The following is a 19704-nucleotide window of genomic DNA, read 5'->3' on the forward strand; positions in this document are numbered from 1 at the left end:
AAAGTTTGGTCTACACCAAGTTAAGGTGGCGATCATGAGAGCACCCAGACGTAGGCGGCTAGATAGATAGATAGATAGATAGATAGATACGTAGATAGAAACGCTCAAAGTGCCAGAGGTTCGCTAAGAAATGCTTCGCATTTAATAATAAAAAAAGGATGGCTGAATGATTGTCTGTCCTGGCTAATAGTATTGGCCAACAATTCGCAAATGTACCTGCATGATGACCATTGATGGCTGTAATGTTTGCTAAGTGATAGTAAATGTTTGATAACGTAGGCTACAGGCTGTTAAAAAGGCTACATTGTTATCATTCAAGCTGAGTTAAGTGACTGAGTTGTCTACCTTTTTTTTTCTCGGAAAACTGACATCTAGACCGCGATGGCCAGGCTTCATGAACAACCACAACAACAACAACAACAACAACCACAACAACAACCACAACAACAACAACCACAACAACAACAACAACCACCACCACAACAACAACAACAACAACAAGTACAACAACCACAACAACAACCACAACAACAACCACAACAACAACCACAACAACAACAACAACCACAACAACAACAACCGCAACCACAACAACAACAATAACAACAACAACAACAACAAACAAACAAACAAACAAACAACCACATTGTTTTGCTCCATTTTCTTTATTAAATTAGGTCCCTTGCATGAGTTGCAGAAGTATCTCCCAGGTTACTCGAGGATCATGAATGAGTTGGTGCAGACGCTGACGCCCTTGTCTCCCTTCAACTTCATGTTCAGTGGAGTTTTGCCCTGTGGGAGAGAGAGATAGAGAAAAAAAATAATTGTCGTGCTCGAAGCCACTAGAACTCGTGGACACGTTTTTCTTATATGTATTCTCTGATTTTTTTTTTTGTTAGACTGTTTGCCAGTCTCCATACGTCCTCCCCCACCTTGTCAGTCATAAGGGGTTTACTAATTTCATGTTTATTTGTATTTGTTTTTTTTCGTGTCGTTTCAAACACAGCATTTGAAGTACCACCCGGGCGCTTCTGAACTTTCTTGAGAAGACAGGCCTACACTTTTTCATTTAACTGATATATGCGGTTGACATCGTAGGTCATACTGAGCAGTACCGGTGCTTGCAGTGTAAATGGCACGCAGATTGCAGATGTCAGTAATATAAAACTACAGCCATCCGGTGTTCTTTAACGTGCACTGACATCGCAGAGTATACGGTCTCTAGCATTTCGCCTCCATCGAAATTCGACCACTGCAGCCGCGATCGATCCCGCAACTTTCGGGTCAGCAGCCAAGCACCGTAACCACTGCACCACCGAGGTGGACTAGAGCGCCGAGCGTGTATTTGGTGGGCGCGGCTAGTAATGAAGGTTGCAACCAACCGAAGACCCGGACGACAAAAATGAGCAAGGCTGTTTTTTCCAGATGCCCTCATGCTCAGGCCTACCCTACCAAACTAAGCTGAAGGACTCCGTGCTGGACTACTCATTCCGATTCCCATTCGAAATTGATGAGCTTATGCTTCTGTGCTGATCCTCGATTGCGGCGCCGTGTGCGTTTCCCGAAATCTGAAGAGCTTTCCGCGATCTATGTCCTATGTACACGATGACTTGATGAGCGTACATGAGAAGCCCCATCTTTCGAATGATGGCGAAAACGAAAGAACGTAGCGGGTGGTCTGGAATGCATACCTTTCCGAGAAATGAGCATTATAGAAGCATTCCACTGACGCTGACTGAGCGGGAAGACGGAGGCTTATAGTGCGCACAGTGGTTAGTGAAAACACGAGCTACACTCCTTTTCTAACAAATGCGGGCTCGTATTGACATAGCAAAACAGACGTCATGCGGGAGATATGGCGAAATTACATGGTAAAAGCACTGTCGGTATCCTTTGAACTTATTCGTTCTCCACGCCCGTATTCAGTTTGATTTCAGAACTTCAGTGCATCATGTTTGGTTAATATTTACCACGCACTATTTCTTACGCTAAAGAAACAAGAAAAGAAAAACAAAGGAAGGGACAATACTATGTATTCGATATTCTGTAAGCTTTGATCCTTCGTGTCTCTCATTCCTTATTAACATAGACACGAGTTCCCTAGTAAGTAAGTTAAAAAATTGTTCACCCAACAGAGATAGGGTATATAAGGAAAGAAGGTCTTGACATGAATTAAGCAGAAAGGTGCCTTCGGTGGGCCACTATAGAGTGGGGGAGGGGAAAAGTAAATTGAATGAGAGAAGAAAGAAACCAATGGTGACTTCCTGTATGGTCAGGATAAGAAAAGCAAGTGGGCCTCTGGGGCCGAATTCACAAAATTGCTCTCTCGTAATTGCGGTTCCCATTGGTCAGCCGGCTTCGCTAAAGATATGTCTCGTATCATGATTGGCTGAAATATTCTCTGACGAAATTTTAGCGCGAGACGTTTTCGTGAATACGAGCCCTGTCTTATTAACGGGAACACACACACACACACACACACGGGAAAAGTGTATGTATATGGTGTATAGTGTATGTGACATATAGGAAAAAGGTATACGCCTCTAAAAAACTGTTTATTTGTCGACGTTTCGATCGGAGACCGATCTTGATGAAGATCGGTCTCTGATCGAAACGTCGACGAATAAACAGTTCCTTGGAGCGTATGCCTTCCTCCTATTTGTTATATATATATATATATATATATATATATATATATATATATATATATATATATATATATATATATATATATATATATATATATATATATATATATATGGAGAGAGAGAGAGAGAGAGAGCAGCGGAGGAAGGAGCTACGTACAGTGGGCGCAAATGATGCGATGGGCATTGTTAGGACTCCCTTGTAGGTCTTTCCCTTCTTGATGGGGCACTTGACAACACCGCTACACATGTTAGTTTCGACGCCAGGCACTGGCACAGTGATGCCGAACAACTTCGTTGTCGCCTCTAGCACAGCCGTTTCGCTGTCTTGGTCTGGGATGTAAAAGAACGTACAGCGTTAACGATGCAGGACGAGAGAAGTGAAGGCGTATAAATAAGTAAATGGGTCAACAGGTTTGCTACCCTGCGCCCGGGAAGAGATGAGAGGAACAATGAAAATGACGAAGGAAGGAAAAAAACAAAAAATAGAAGGCAGGGAGGATAACCAGAAACGTGCCTGGTTGACTAACCTACGCTGGGGGAATAGGAAAGGGGAATAGAAAGATGAGAGGGAGATAAGGAAAGGACAGAAGGAAATGAGCTTTAAATCTGCTGGCGCGTATGTGTATGTTGCACTATACAATAGTCAAAGGCGTTCACGCAAACAAAAAGTAATAAAAAAATTTCAAGCAGAACAAACTCGGATTGCTGTTATGCGTATGAGTGAACGTCATTAGGTTGATTGCGAATTTATTTATTTCTTCATTTGTGCAACAATACAAGATTGTCATATTGCTTGTGGCAAAAGGTGACGAAAGAAACGTCACCTGACTAGGCCTCTTGCACCATACGCGCATTCACCGCACAGAATAATCACAATTGTGTGGTACATAATATACAAAAAAGTACTAGGAAAATAAACAATAGAAATGACATCTAGAGAATGGTGGAATTGCATAACACGAAAAGTTGACTATAACTTAAGGCAAGATACATCACATACAGAAATAATACAGAAGCAATGCCAGGAAAAACAGAGGTACTGACCTCTCGACAGTAATGGCATTACAGAACACAAATTACAACCAATAAATAAAGAAATCCTAAATGAAATTCTAAAGGGTAAAAAAAATGAAGTTATAAGAGTTCACGGGCATCACCATCAAGGAAATATTGTTTGGATTGCTTGCTGAATGTTACCAGCGTGTGATATGCAGTAATACACGACATTAAATCCTTGTGGTTATTTAGAAGATTTGGAACTTGCCAGTTTAATAACAGTAGTCCATAATTTGTTCTGGTCTTTGGCATAATGAATGCCGAATGTCTGAAGTGATACTTAGGGGAATTATTAATATAAGCGGATAGAAAATTTTGAGAATCGGCTGTATATTGAGAATAAATGAGCACGGCGTGTCGATGAGCATACATCGCACGGATACTGTGTATACGATTCACGATGAAATAGGAGGTTACATGTTCATGATATGATAAATTAGGAACAAAGCGGATAGCTTTCTTTTGCATAATGTGTAAATTGTTATAATTGTTTTGAGATGTAGCCCCCCAAACATAAAACATAAATGAAGATAATAGCCTGCATTAACCGACTATAACCAGCTTTAGGCAACACTTACCATCATTTACGCAACAAGCTCTTGTTTAACCAACATATGACAAAACTCGTCAATATTTGACAGTAGTAATGCAGCACTAGTCACCATTAGAAATAGTTTAGCTGTATTGACAAGAACTAGCAAAAATTTACCATAGTTAGTCGAGATTACTCATAATTTAGGCAGCAATGTCCAACATTATCTAGCGCTAACCGGCGCTGGTAACATGTGAGCAAACTCGGTACTCCAGGACTCCATTCATCGCCATTCAGGTGAAGGGGAGGGGGGAAGGAGCGCATACGCAATGATGTCCTCCTGCATGCAAGATGTAAGCAGCTTAACTATCTGGCTTAGTTGAGTACGCATGTGGATGCTCAAGTATACATATGAATAGGATTAGTATGCGAAAGCACATGATTTCATTCGATGTAGTGACTTCATAGCATTGCATAACTGACGCATTGTATAACAGATTGTATAACGCACTGTATAATATTGTATAACACTGTGTAACACTTCTGTGAATTTCATGCTGCAATTAACTGTATCTGCCTGAACTTTCGAAGGGAAGTTGGGGCCTTCGTCAGGTGTATTGAAACAGCTTTGGCCCTATTTTCCTCGGTTTGCAGCGTGTACTGTTAACCGAATAAAGCTTTTTTTTATATTTGTCTATTCCATATTCAGCAGTGTTAGAACATTCTAGCTGTCTCGGGGAGCGCTGTGATAGCTGTTTTTACGGATGGAACCTCAAGGGAAATTCACATCTTTCGAGCAAAAGAATTTGAGCGCGGACGTTTAACTGTGGATTTGTTGGACATTGTGCAACGGCGGGGCAAAGTTAAGCTCTACGACTTCACGAGTTTAAAGCCTGTGTTTCTTAACGGCGTGGTATCTACGCGCTTGAAAGAGTGAGCATGGACTTTTTTTTTTTTTACTTACCAGATACCAATTCGAAGTAAACCCTGGCTGCGGTACCCCTCTTCATGACGCATGGGTCCGAGTTGCATGGTTCGACCTGGAGCGAGATGATTTCAGCGGTGCTACCTGCGGAAGAAATCGGCAAGTGCTCGAATTAACGGGATACAAAGCGGTAGGATGAAACACAAGGATGCGTTTAACACATTTCATGGGGGCCATGGTGTATCGACGAAGTTTTCATTAAAGGGGTACTGACACCACTTTTCGAAGCTGGGTTCGCTCCGCCGTACAAACCTCCTGTATAGAGAGACGGCTCTGAGCGAGTGTGAAGCTTTGTAATTGCGGATAAGATACACTGTTTTGATATTCAAGTCAATTTGAGTATTGCAAATGAGTTCCGCAGAATAGTGCAAATGTCGTGATTACTACAATACAGTTAAAGACAAGTAATTTCCCCGGTGTCTTCCTCGGCTGCATTTTTTGTTGGCTTCATTACACTGTGTTTAACAAAGAAAACGAGCACGTGTTTACATTCCCCAAGTTTAGTGACAACAACACTGCGACTTCAAGCTTCGCTGCTGCATTGATGTGTTATGCGGCGAAGAGTTCTCCATAGAGATGCTTCTGCTCGCATTGGCTAAGCGTGGGCAAGTGGCGGCACCCCGTGGCCACTCGACGCACCACTGCAGCTGACTGACACAAGACTCTCATCGAGAGTCGAGACACTGACAAATTGACATAATGAATGAATGAATGAATGCAACGAGCCTAACTACTCGTTTTCGATTAATACAATTCCTTGGAGCAGAGGAACGTATAATGAATGCCTAAAGGGACAGATCGGATAAAAACAAATGTTAGACTGTCAAGTGTAACACGGTGTGTTTCAATTACCTCGTGCCAAGACTCAATAAAATCCACGCGTGCCTTTAGAGAATACAACCAACTAAATATTGTTCGCTGCTCCCTGTAATCTCTTGTATTGTTACTTGGGCTTAGATAGTTAACTTACAATAAATAATTCGTCAGTTGTAAAGCATAGCTCCAAACGTAATATTTTCGATGTTAACGTTAAGTTCAGTCTATTTTCATCTGTCAAGATAACCTATTTCTCTGACTATAACCGTCGCTCACACTACGATTAACTTTACAGAACAGATTATTCAGAGCCACCAGCGTTATACATTAGCTATATGAAATAATGTAATCGTACACGCAACAAAACCAACAGACTGCCACGACTTGTGCACGTTAGTTGTAGTTAGAGAAAGTACTACCGGTTTAATGCAGAGCCAGCTGAAGACAGGAAGAAGAAAACAGGAAGTATATAAAAAAACCTTGAAGCTTGACAGTACACTACCAGATGACTGAACACACGTTCTTACACGGCAACGAAAGAAAAAAATAAACACGTCCCGCTGACTAAGACTAGCTATAAAAAGAGTAAAAGAAAAATTGTGATTATTTACAAGGAGCGGTAGCAATATCATAGTCGTCGTTACACAATAACTCGTTTGCCTGTGTTGGAGAGCTGAATCGAAGCTTAAGCTTCCCATAGTTTCCGTGGCAACCGTGTATATTGCCACGCTTAGGATTGTGTACGTTGTATGTTCTTGTCGTAACTTCCAATTGTGCGAGGGACCCGTCACTATAGTCTAGTGGTTATGGTGGTCGACTGCTGACCCGAAGGTCGCGGGATTGAATCCCTGCCGCGGAGGCCGCATTTCAATGGAGGCGAAATGCTAGAGGCCCGTGTACTTAGATTTAGGTGCACGATTTATGTGCACGATTAGGTGCTCATATTTAGGTGCAGAACCCTAGGTGGTCGAAATTTCCGGAGCCCTCTACTGCGGCGTCCCTCATAATCATACGTTGTTTTGGGACGGGAAACTCCAATAATTATTATAATTACTTGTGCCAGGTGGAGCACTCTAAGCTCTCCTCTGGCAGCTCACATATGTCGCATTCATAAAAGTAATAGTGGTCTGAAGCGCGAGTATCTATTCATCCGGGAACACGCGGCCGGAACACCGTTTGAGTTTACGTGAAATAAAAGTAAAACGCGTTAGTGCTTACCGCAATCTTCGTAGACAGCATCCCTAATCTGGCCATAGGCGACGCCAAAGGCGACGAAAAGAAGAGCGGTGCGCGTCAGCATCGTTGTCAACGACGGTCTCGAGCTCACGAGTGTCAGTGGAAAGAAAATCTGGAACGTGGTCCCGCTATATAGCCGGCCAAAACGGAACAGGTGAGACGAATCACACGAGCTGCGGGGGCGGATTCGGGCTCACTGTAGCCTTGACTGATTCCAAAGGTTGACGCTCCGCACCCGCTGATAGCGAACAGGTTGTCTTCCATTCATTTCTGCGTAGCGGACGCTATTCGATTCCGGCTGCGAGCGACTCGCATATCGTGCACCGTGCGTTGTTTGTCTGCGGAGGTGAGTTATCGATAACGACGGAACCTCGTTAGCGCGTGCCATCGAATTGGCGCCAGCAGGCCAACTGTTTAAAGGGTACAAATCAGTTATAATTACCACACCATTAATAATTTGGCTAATTGATTGATTAATTATTAACCCTTTCAAACGCCACCTATGAAGAACTGCCTGTAAATGCATCCAATCGATACAATGTTATTTCAAGGCACTCGATATTATATTGCAACAAAAATAATGTCGTAATACGTTCATTTATGTTTGTTACAGCAATATTTCCTAATTACTTTGTAATTAATTATCTACTTATTCTGAAGCCATTCGTGTTCTGTTTTAGCGTAAATAGAATGAAATATCAGTCTCGAAATATAGTGCAAATTCGTTGTCGGTTATGTCCATGTTGAACAAAGAAAAATTGTACTTCTGATGTGGATCGCGGGAAGCGGCACGTTGAACGACTCGTCGAATGCGGTAGTTCATTCAGCAAAATAATCGTATGCAAAAGTGCACTGCGAAATAAAGTTAAATGAAGACAAATTTATTGTACAGGAGGTTCAATTCATCCAAAGCTCAATGTGTCGTGCTCTTTCTTAGCCCCTAGTCATTACAAATTGCAAAAACAATTGGTGTACACAATTGTGTACATAGCGTGTCAAAGGGTTAATAAATAAACGTCGGGTTATTTCACCTATGCTAACATAATTTTTATTCATATATGAAAACAAACAAACAAACAAAAACATGGGAAGGTATACGCTACGTTAGAGCCGGTTATCCCATACATGATAGCAGTATTGAAGAAATACACGAAAACAAGAAAAACTAGAACGACTACAAGAGAAAAGAAAATAGAAGGATAATCAGAAGCACTATGTAAATATATGATATGTGGCGTATAAAGAATGAGTAGATTTTAAGGACACAGTTCTGCACACAGGGCGGTCACACATATTACTGCTAAGGTAACTGCCCTGTTTCATTATTTCAAGCGCGCGAAATTATGTATATATATATATATATATATATATATATATATATATTTCGCGCAAGTTAGCTGAAACACCCTGTGTAGCAATATTTCCACTTTTGATATACGCTGATAAGTGCAGTGCAAGATACTTCCACTCCACGAGGCACACATCTCTGCAGACGTTCATTGTACCGAGATACCAATCGATGCTTCGATAATGAGGGCTGCGGTAGCTCTGGTTGAAATAATATAGGCGTTATCTACTCTTTAACGCCTACCTGACAAACTACTGCGCTTTTCGCGAGTTATGCGGTCGCGCTTATCGATCGCCTTTCAACAACAACAACAAAAACAAAAAACAAAAACAAAATGGAGAAAGGCTATAGCGCCAGATAGAGTCATCAATTAAAAAGTGCCGCGCGTAAAGCATGTAGTGATAAATGTGAGATAAATGGCATATGGGTTAATTGTCTAGATCGTCGCGGATTCCTAGATAGCCTCAGAATTTGTTTTGTTCTCTTTTAACTGCTTGGAGATAGAGGTTATCAAACGCCCGTGTCACGTTATTTTTATTTGTTCTAAAACAGGAAAAAAAAGCTTTGACAAGTAATGACAAAGATAACGATAATCAAGTATCAAGCTTAAAGTTACTGAGCTATGGAGTTCAGACAACATCTGATTGTTGGACGTGTTCATAACCGTGTTATATATTGTGGAGAAAAATGGCCTTTGTTGAAGAGTCACTGTGCGGCTAGTGTAGATAAAACGTCAAAACACAGATATCAAGTCGACCTCAGTTCACAGAATATATCGTAAAAGACACCTCTACGCACATCGCTGCACTTTTCACGAACACTATCTTGCTCAGTGTCCACAATTTTTTTTTTCATGGAGACTTTTGTTTTGGTGTACGTCTCATTTTCAGGACTTTCCATACTGCAAAATCGCCGAAAATTGTTGGTCTACGGATCTTTTATCCACGGACAGGATCCGCCAGAACATATAGCAATATGCAGCTTTGCTGTAAAACCTCTCGCTTTTGGTTCACATGCTTCTTTCGCGCCTCCGTTTATCGCATGCGGAAAAAAAAATCAAGATTGAAGAGGTTACGTCAAACGTAACTGAAATGACGCACGTGGCAGCCTTTTTTCTATGTACAAAATTGTACGCAATACGTAGCGGCGTAAGTAGAAACAAACTGAACACGGAGACTTTGACGTAGAAACGAGTGGATTGCAACATTTTACCGCAGCGAAACATAGCCTCTGCGCATTCCGCAAAGTAGGGGACGATGTGGGAATGCTATACATCTGGCACTGCCCGTGCGTGCGTCATCATTGCATTGGGCAGAAGGAGGTTTTTTGACGCACTAGAGAGAAAGACAGGATGAGAGAGTGAGAGAGGAGAGCTCCATAATGAATCGCACAGCGTGGTTTGTATGGCGACACGGTCTACGTATACAGGGATGAAATGATGTGAAATGAAATGATACGCACACTGCACGCCACACAGACGGAAGACAAACATAAAAAAAAATATCCCACAACGCAACGCATAAACTCATTAAAGTATCAATTCTCTACTATATTAAAAGAGCGGTGTCTCCCAGAAAGGTTAGAAGCGAAACCGACTCTATCCCTTTTTGAAACGATGCGGGTCGCAGCGATGCGGGTCGCAGCGCAGGGAATGGAAAGCGGTGATTTAGGGCCAAGCAATCCGCCTACTTTCCTTTCTAACGTCTTCAGTTCGTCTCACATCGGCGTAATATTGGCTAGTACGTATACATCCTAGCCAACGTAACCATTAGTGTCCGGATTCGTCATAAGAATTCCTGAGGTTTTACGCGTCAGAACCACGATATGATTGTAAGGCACGCCGCAGTGGAGGATTCTGGAAATTTCGACCATCTCGTGTTCTTCAACGTGCACTGACTTTGCATAGTACGCGGGTCTCTATAGCGTTTCGCCTGCATTGAAATGCGACCGCCGCGGCCGAAATCGAGCTCGCGACTTCTGGGTCGGCAGTCAAGCGCCGTAACCCCTGTACGAGCTCGGCGGACCAGTGGCCAGTTTCGTAGCTGCATGACGGGATTTTCTCGAGCTATTGCACATAGCATTATGCATAGTAATAGTATTGTACATAGCATTGTGCATAGTACCTAGCTATTGTACACAGAGTCGCGTGTGTCTTCTCTTGCATTTATTTGACTGTCATCAAATGTACCTGTCGTATCGCTCTTTGTGCTATAGGCGCAGCGATGCTCGGACGGAGCAGTTGCCTCCACTACTTCCAGAGTTAACTAATCTTGGACTAGCAACACAGTGCAACAATACATTTTCTTGTAAACAGAGATGTGCCTTGACAGATTTGCGTGATTTTTTAGATAGATATTAACTTAGCTATTTGATTTTTCTTTCTTGCGTACATGTTATGGAACTCTATGTGTATTGTTTATTTGATGCAAGGACCATTGAAATATGGCATTCGTGTGTTCCACGCCCTGTGGCGCTATTATTCAACTTTTGAAAGAAATTTAAAACGTGCACATATTGGCAGCTTTTCGTGGTTCGGCTTGTTTTTGTTTTGTTCGTGCTCTTGTTCATATTTTTGTAGGCATGGGCTGGTGTTTCTTCCTGTAATGTGCGTAAGTATTTATGGGGAAATGACATTCGAAATTTTTTAGCTATGTGTATGCGCAGCTTTATATCATGTAGCCCACCTTCCAATGTGAGTGCAACTATTAAGTTTATTCAGGGGCGTAGGCAGAAATTTTTTTCGGGGGGGGGGGGCACCTTCTTGATCTGAAGTGGGGACCGGGCAGGCAGATGCGGTTTAGTGCCATTTTGTGCTATGCCATGGGAGGAAACAATTTCGAGGGGGGGGGGCACGGGCCGGTGTGCCACTCCCTGGCTACGCCCCTGAGTTTATTACCGCGTAGGCTGTTGTGTCCTCGCAGGAACGACCGATTTGAGATTTGGTTTACTTGGTCCATTTCGGTGGCGATGCTGTCCACCGCTTCCGATTTCTGTCTATCGCAAATGAGAGAAAAAAAATTGGCCGCGTATCTGCGTGCTTCGCTGCAAATGTCGTGTAAAGACGATAGAAGAGGCGCTGTGTGAGGTATGGACGCCATCTGGCAATACGTCGGGAAACATGAGTGCTGTGTTGCGTGCTGGTAGTCCCGGCGCAGCAGCAGGCGAAGACCGGCGGTGACCAACGCGACCGGCGGGGACGCCAGCCAGCCCGAAAACGCGGTTTGGCGAGAAGCGCTGAAGCAGAGAAACGTCCGCACTCAACGAGTACTCTCCACACACTCTTTTATTTACACGTCGCCTGGGTAAAACAGGAACGCCAGAGCGGCGCCCACAACCGGCAGCCTGAAGGCCGCCCACAACGCTGCTTTTTCATTTTTTAAATATTTTTTTCACCTTTTTGGCCTTCTCAAAACTAAAGTTTTTCAACACCAACCCATGGCATTCGTACAGTGCAATACAGAACCGAAACCGAAACACAACCATGAGCTCGTGCGAAGGGCACGGAGGAAGGCAAATTTCAGCGCAGTCGCATTTTCAGCTTTGTTGAAACAGCGCTCACTAGACGACGACGAAGTAAAAGAAGGCACAGGACAGGCAGCGCCTGTCCTATGCCTTCTTTTACTTCGTCGTCGTCTAGTGAGCGCCGTTTCAACAAAGATGAACGCATACCAACTCGCTCAAGCTTCCATTCTTATGCATTTTCAGCGCAGCTTAAGAAACTAGGGTCCTTAAAATTACGTATGTATGCATTTTCTATTAAAGGAACACGCCACCTAATACTTACCTAGTGATGTTGCACCTCAGATATGCATGACATTTACTTTTTGATCGACAACGTTCACAAGTATGAACAGCCGTGCCAGTTCAAGACGGCTGGCCCTTGGGCAAGTGGTTCAACTTTGGCCGAGTGGCTGAATCGAGGGACGTGCCGACAAACAGAAAGACAGACAGACAGAAAGACAGACCAAAATTTCTGCGTTTAAGTTCCCCAAGAAAGACTATCGTCTTTAAAAAAAAGAGCATGGTTTGAGCCAGAATTGAACACAGGCATTCTACCTGGTCATTAAGTATTCTACCACAGAGCCACGGCAGTGCTTAAAACAGTATACTTCGACACCCCCATGCAAAGGCATGCATTCTAATGTTATCGAATGGTTTTCACTTTGTGTTTCTTCGTCGATGACATTTTTCTGCTATCAGGTCCTACTTTCATGAAAGCTTTGAATCGTTGCCAATGATCGCTGGTGAAACAAAAGCAAAAGTGATCTTTATAGCTCAACATTAATTTAGATAACAGGAGAGAGAGAGAGATAAAGGTTGAGTGAAAGGCAGGGAGGTTAACCAGAAGTTTTTCGGTTTGCTACCCTGCACTGGGGAAGGGGTAAGGGGGGATAGAAAGGTAAGGAAGGAAAAAAGAGTAACAAAAAAGAAAAGCGCACACACACTCAAGCACGGGAGCATCATAGTCGTTTAGCAAGGTCGGTTGAGCGGAGAAACTTCAGCAGCGCCTTCGTCGCTTTCTGGTTGGAAGCTAGAACGTTCCGGCACTCCAAAATTGATTGTTCAGAAAGCGGCTGGTCGTCGAGGCGCGCTAGCGTTGCTGAGAGCTGTTGTCTTTGAGGGCAATAGTGAGGACAATGACACAGGACGTGCGCAATGATTTCCTCGCTGCCACAGTGAGCACAGGCAGCACTGTCTGCCATTCCGATTCGGTAAGCAAAGCTGTTCGTGACAGACACTCCAAGCCACAGGCGGCAGAGGACTGTTGTTTCGGATCGGGAGAGTCCGGACGGAATTTGAAGTTGAAGTGACGGATCCAGGCGGTGAAGGCGGGTATGCAGAAAACCGGACGTATTCCACATTGAATGCGTTAGATCACGTGTGAGCGAGCGAATCTTTGCTGCTGCATCGGTTCGTGATAATGGAATGGCTTCCTGCACGCCACCTTCATGAGCATTCTTTGCAGAAATATCGGCATGTTCGTTGCCGTCGATGCCACAGTGGCCTGGAAGCCACTTTGGCATGCTTACGACCTCGCGAGAAACCGGCCAATCAGTCTTCCCGAGAACGATCGCAAAATATCCGCTCTATAGTCTTCTTAAATACACGTGTCTGTCGCACCCCGTGCGCACAAATACAGACTAGACAGAAACATGCAAAAAAAAAGCAACAAACGTGCTGATAAAATGGATACTGGCGACGAGGGGTCCATCCGCAATGGTCGAATGCTTCTTCTTGCTTTACACGTGATAAGAGGCAAGAGAAACCAACAACTGCGTATGGAAAAAGCGATCTTATCATAATGGCAGATCACTTCAACTGCAAGCTCTAGATTTCGGTCGTGTTTACGTAGTCTGTCGCACGCTTATCGTGTCGAGGTGGCTCGGATGGCGTGGTTAGTCGATGCAATGTCAGCGAAACGTCGCCATTTAACGGAACGAGCGCGCTATCTAGGCACCAGTGGGGTTAAGGGCCCTTTACTTGTCGAATCTACGTCAACATACCATCTAGCGTTAGAGAGGATACCCTACGAAACATGGCATATTCGGATCTACGGATCTACTGCGTGAAATCGTGAGGACGCTTACCTGGAACGAGGGAACGCTTGCCGCACGGTGCTATCATCGACGCGTACACCTATACCAACACAAAGTTCCGCGCATGCGCAATTCGTTTGTAGCGTGGTTATTTTACTATTCGCCGCGAGATCGGGCTACAGGTGGCAGCACCGTTTCTGCATTTGTGTGGATACGCCGTCGGCGGCACGCATCCAAACGTACGCAGCGGCGTTTCGCTGCGAGCTGCCTGAGCCGATTGTCGGCGAACAAAGCGCGTTGACTGCAGCCTAATTGTCACATATACGCCCTCCATTGCCATATTAATGCATGAAGCCAGCCTAACGTTCCTATTATGTGTGAAAGAAGCGCAATCTGCCAATCAATGGTGTGCTGGCCTTCAGTGACAGTCGTGTCTTGCACTTTGCTCGATATTTTTTCTTGTGTGATTTGTACGTATTCAGCTTGTGTTCTGCATACCATACACTACTATATGAATGGTGCTGCGCGAGTGAGCCAATTAAGCATTTACTTTTTTCTCCAGCGGCTACAAAAAAAAGACAACAGCTGTACTTCTGCGTAATTAGCTCAAGTAGAACTTTCCGAGCTCCAATTTTCTGTTTGCATGAATACGTGTACCGCTATAGAAGTGCGTGTCTTGAGGTCTTTTTTACCGCCAACGGGCCTTTGCAGACACTAGTTCATGCTTTGCGGCATCACAAGGATTTCGTAATCGCCAGCACTTCACGATATTCTGCATTCACACCTCGACATTTAGTACTTCTTTCGATTAGGACGACGCCAAATGCACCATGTGGTGTGCTTGAACGACAATGTGGCACCCACGTTCCATTGCTTTTGACGAATGGATGATACGATGGTTAAACCTAGCGCCAAGCCGACACGTGCATGCACTCACTTATTAGAGTGCATACAAGCCTCGGAAGGCGAAATTCTTGTAGTCATACGTATGTAGACATACGTACAAGTATTTCATACTGTACTAACACAACGGAATAAGCTGACCTCTGAGGACGCACGTGACGTTCGCACACACACGAACAGTGTGTGGCTAGCAGACGACGCAAGGAGCCATCCACACTACGGGGTTTCGTCCGCTCGCCGCTAGGTACCGACTCTGTTCAATCTCGAGGCCAATCGCGCGCATCGCATCATCGGTGCGCACCATCGACAAAGGTGGCTGGTCGTACAATGCACCGATCATAGTTCGCTAGCTCTAGCCTCTGCTGCACTCTCAATGCTGCCTCTGCACTGGTGTACTTCATCATCTTTACAGTATTGCAATAAGGCGAGTAATTCTAGAACTGTTTAAAATGAGAATTGCTATACGAAGGCTGAAGTCGAGCCACGCATGTGTCTGGTCTTTACTTCATTCCAAATCTTATTAGCACTGATGCACCGCAAGTGAGTGAATGAGCGAAATTTAATTTTTGCTCGAAGCCTGCGTATACTTCGCTCACAACGCGGTTTGAACGTGGAACAAAACTTATGACAAATGCACGACCCATCTGGTGTGTAAGCTCAACCATATCAGGCATACCATACTTGGTGTATTCTCAGTGCAACAGCAAGTAAACAATAACATGTTCTCAGATCGGATAGAAATGCTCATGTCATTCATTCACACGGTGTGGAGAATTTCTAAAGCAGCGATTTTGTCATGTGTTGTTTGCGCACTAATTTAAGCACTAGTACTGATTTGCGGCTGCCATGTGAAAGGTGCGATTTACTAAGTAATGGTTACTGATCAAACTTTCAAAAATTTACGACGAACTCCAATGTATTACTTCGTCTTCGTTAAGTTCCTGTATATCATTACGTACCCACTGATACCGAGGACATCATGGTCGGAACTCCTCAATTCAACTGTATATAACAGGATCTTCGCCTGCGTGTCAGTGATTCTGTCGGATATGCGTCACAAATATAATCCTTTCATAAATATTTTTTTTTTAAAGTTACCTTGCGAAAATTGCCCAGCACGCACACACCGAACTGTGTTTGCCTACGCGGGGCAAATATTAGGACAACCGATGGATAACAGTGATTTGTCGCTTTGTAATAGAGTACTTTGTAGTGAAGCTCGTATGCTGTTTGTGAATGAAGTTTATTAAAACGATCACGTAAACAGAAAGAACACGGGCGGGAACACATTTTTCTTTGCTGTATATAGCAGCGTGTGAAAAGCGTTGGCGCGTCCGACGAAATATACATATTGGGCTGAATATTTTCGGCTTGTATCCCTAATCGAAGATCACGTCGGTAATCGTGCAAATGCTGACGCCTTTGTCGCCCAAAATCTTGAGCAGGACTTGGCTTTCCATCTGCGCATGAGGAAGCATAAGTACTTTGTAGTGAAGCTCGTATGCTGTTTGTGAATGAAGTTTATTAAAACGATGACGTAAACAGAAAGAACGCGGGCGGGAACACATTTTTCTTTGCTGTATATAGCAGCGTGTGAAAAGCGTTGGCGCGTCCGACGAAATATACATATTGGGCTGAATATTTTCGGCTTGTATCCCTAATCGAAGATCACGTCGGTAATCGTGCAAATGCTGACGCCTTTGTCGCCCAAAATCTTGAGCAGGACTTGGCTTTCCATCTGCGCATGAGGAAGCATAAGATAAAGGTGCCTGTTCATGCAAAATAAATGTTTGTTGATGAGTCAATTTGAAGAAAAAGAAGAACTTTATTCATTCAATCACGAGAGCTCCACTTCAGAAGATAAGATTAGCAAATAAGCGTTACAGTAATTTTATAATTTGGCGCCACTACATTAGGTTATAGCTACCGGGATGTCTGCTTAGCTGCGTGCTATTTTATAGATGAAGCAAGAAGATCACCGTGTTGGTTTGCTCTTTATTCTTTCCTTTTATTTGTAACGAAAAAAGTGTGTCCAAACAGAATCTTTATATAACTTCATATCCAGATCATTGCCACCACGTTGATTGTTATTGCAAGCATAAGTTAGACTGGGTAGTCCGACCACTTGCTCGTTTAGAATTTTGATTTATTTTATGTTTTATTTTGAATTCCCAGTTTCTCTTAACCTCACAAGAAGCAGAAGAAGAGCAGAGAAAAGAAGAGGCATTCTGTCTTAGCCTAGACTCATTCTGTATGGGTATAATACCAGAATACCATTGACAAGATATTCACAAACGCAGTTCGATAAAAAAAATACACATAAGACACCTCGATAATTTATACTGGAATTTTTTTTTTAATGCAAGGCATGTTTGACTTTTCGGGTGTCATCGCTGAAGGAACGAAAGTCGCTTAATATCCCTCTAAAATTACCACGAAAAGCTCTGCCACTGCGCCGAAATTCTCGTTAGTATATTTTGCCGGATATTGTATTGCTTAAGAACCTCCTGAGATAACCGTGTCTATCTTTCGCGCAGAAACAGGCAGGTGTGATAGTGGAGACTATGTACGTAAGAGATTATCGTCATGACGGATACACTATCGCTTCTATCGTGCGTGACAATCTTGCAGCTTTTTTTTTTTTCTTTTCGCGAATTGGTCAGCTATATCTCTCCTAAAGACGTCGACGATAATGCTAAGGTCAGGCTTCACGGTAAACGCGGTTAGGGGCGCCGACGTTTAAGTATCGCCGTTCTGTGAAATTACAGCATGTAATTTCTCTGCTGCGTGATAACACTGTTTCGGTCAGGATGGAAACACTTCTATAATGCGACAAGGAAGTTACGGCTGCGGCATTTTCACGCTGCCGTTTCCTCTGAACATAAGGGACAGGGTGTTTTTTAACTGTATTCGCAACATCCTTTCTGTAGCTGCTGCAAGTAAAGAGAAACTTAAAACCTTAAGTGGCGTGAAAGAGATCTGTCATTACAATGGTGTACCTTTCTGACTACATACATGTTTGTCGAATAGATACATACATACTGCCTACCTACCTACATACATACTACATGTATGTATGTATGTATGTATGTATGTATGTATGTATGTATGTATGTATGTATGTATGTATGTATGTATGTATGTATGTATGTATGTATGTATGTATGTATGTATGTATGTATGTATGTATGTATGTATGTGTGGGGGGGTAGGTAGGTAGGTAGGTAGGTAGGTAAAGAGCCATCAACTTACGGGAGGCGTGTAATAGGGCACATCGAATTCCAGTACACCAGTGTACGTATTTCCCTTGACGATGGGGCACTGGACGACGCCGCTCTTGCACAGGTCGTTCTCCACACCGAAGATGGGTACAACGAAGCCAAACATGATCCTGACACTGGCTTCCAGCGTAACGGTCTCACTGTCTTGGTCTGCAGATAGCACCGTGAGGTAGAGTATGGTGATGTTGACATTTATTTGAAGTCCGGAGCGGAACACTTGCAAATAAATGCGTTTCTAAACGACAACGAAGACGACGGCGACGACAACAAAAATTGGAGGCGACCCTTATCCTTGACTTAGTTGTCTGGCAGTGGCAATCGCGCGTCGGCGTTCGTGTGCCCTGGGGTATTCCTCGGGTTATCTTTGAGTTTCGTGTTACACTGCCGAAGCGGATCTCAGAGGCCACGCAGAAAGAAGCGTGTGGTTGAGATCTTCTCCACCAGGTGCCGCAACGACCCCAGCTGCTCACAAGAAAACCGTCTGATCTTTCAATGAACTCTTTCATGTGATTTTCATTCATTATCCTGACAGTCAATTCGCCTTGATCTTAAGTAAAATTGCGCTCCGATATCACATGTATCCAATATTACTCTTAACTTGAGCCAGAACCATCGATTTCGCATCAGTTTCATTTTTAAAAGACTTTCTCTGATTATTCGTAAAACCGGAAGTGCTCGACCGGAAGTGGTTGGAAGAGAAAGAGGAGTGTCACTCGGTGCTCGTGCCGCTAATAACAACAGCAATGATAACGACGAGACTGAAGTGCAACTAGGAATGCAAGTGCAAGAAACTGCAAGTGCACCTGTCTACCAATTTCTGATGTTTTTTTGTAAGTGTTGAAGCACGCAGGATCCATTTTGAAGGTTTTTGCAGCATATATAAGAATAGGACAGGCAGAGGCAAAGAGTGCCGCGTACCAGTAACGCACCTTGTAAAACTCGCAAGCCACACTTCTACGTACACAGCGCTCTTTGCCTCTGCTTGTCCTGTCCTCGATTCTTTTTTGTCCAGTGTATTTCTGTAACCTTCATTTCAATATACTCCTTTATCCCAGCGTAGGCCAATACGGTAATATCGAAGTCTCCTTTCCTTCCTCTTATCCTTGTGGAGCTTTTCCCAAACTGCGCTTATCATACTGCATAGGCCGAAGAGAGAGAGAGAGAAAGAGCATAGGAAGGCAGGGAGGTTAACCAGAAATTTGTATCCGGTATGCTACCCTGCACTGGGGTTGGGGAATAGGGGGTTGGAAGCGAGAGAGAGAGAAAATAAATAATAAGGAAAAAAACAATTACACACACACACACACACACACACACACACACACACACACACACACACACACACACACACACACACACACA

The 19704-nt window shown here is 43.6% G+C and overlaps 1 protein-coding gene and 1 non-coding gene across 3 annotated transcripts in view; both read right to left on the minus strand.

Moving 5' to 3' along the window:
• Positions 1-683: 683 nt before the first annotated feature.
• The window catches only part of LOC119388774 (mite group 2 allergen-like Ixo r 2), a 160787-nt gene continuing 141766 nt past the window's right edge, over positions 684-19704 (minus strand). Inside the window, exons 1-4 of one of the 2 annotated variants that reach the window (XM_037656186.2) lie at positions 7256-7391; positions 5201-5305; positions 2806-2978; positions 684-792 (exon numbers count right to left, since the gene is read on the minus strand). In XM_037656186.2, the coding sequence (XP_037512114.1) occupies positions 712-792; positions 2806-2978; positions 5201-5305; positions 7256-7337 (441 nt within the window). In that variant the 5' untranslated portion in view covers positions 7338-7391 and the 3' untranslated portion in view covers positions 684-711. Of the gene's footprint in view, positions 793-2805; positions 2979-5200; positions 5306-7255; positions 7392-19704 lie in introns of those variants that run through there. The other variant, XM_049414619.1, reaches the window with a different exon arrangement.
• LOC119390012 (uncharacterized) overlaps positions 18459-19704 on the minus strand; it is a 72222-nt gene continuing 70976 nt past the window's right edge. The window contains exon 3 of the transcript XR_007415757.1: positions 18459-18492. This is a non-coding gene — a transcript (uncharacterized LOC119390012). The remainder of the gene's footprint in view (positions 18493-19704) is intronic.

This window comes from Rhipicephalus sanguineus, chromosome 4 (assembly GCF_013339695.2).
Source record: "Rhipicephalus sanguineus isolate Rsan-2018 chromosome 4, BIME_Rsan_1.4, whole genome shotgun sequence".
NCBI classification, from domain to species: domain Eukaryota; kingdom Metazoa; phylum Arthropoda; class Arachnida; order Ixodida; family Ixodidae; genus Rhipicephalus; species Rhipicephalus sanguineus.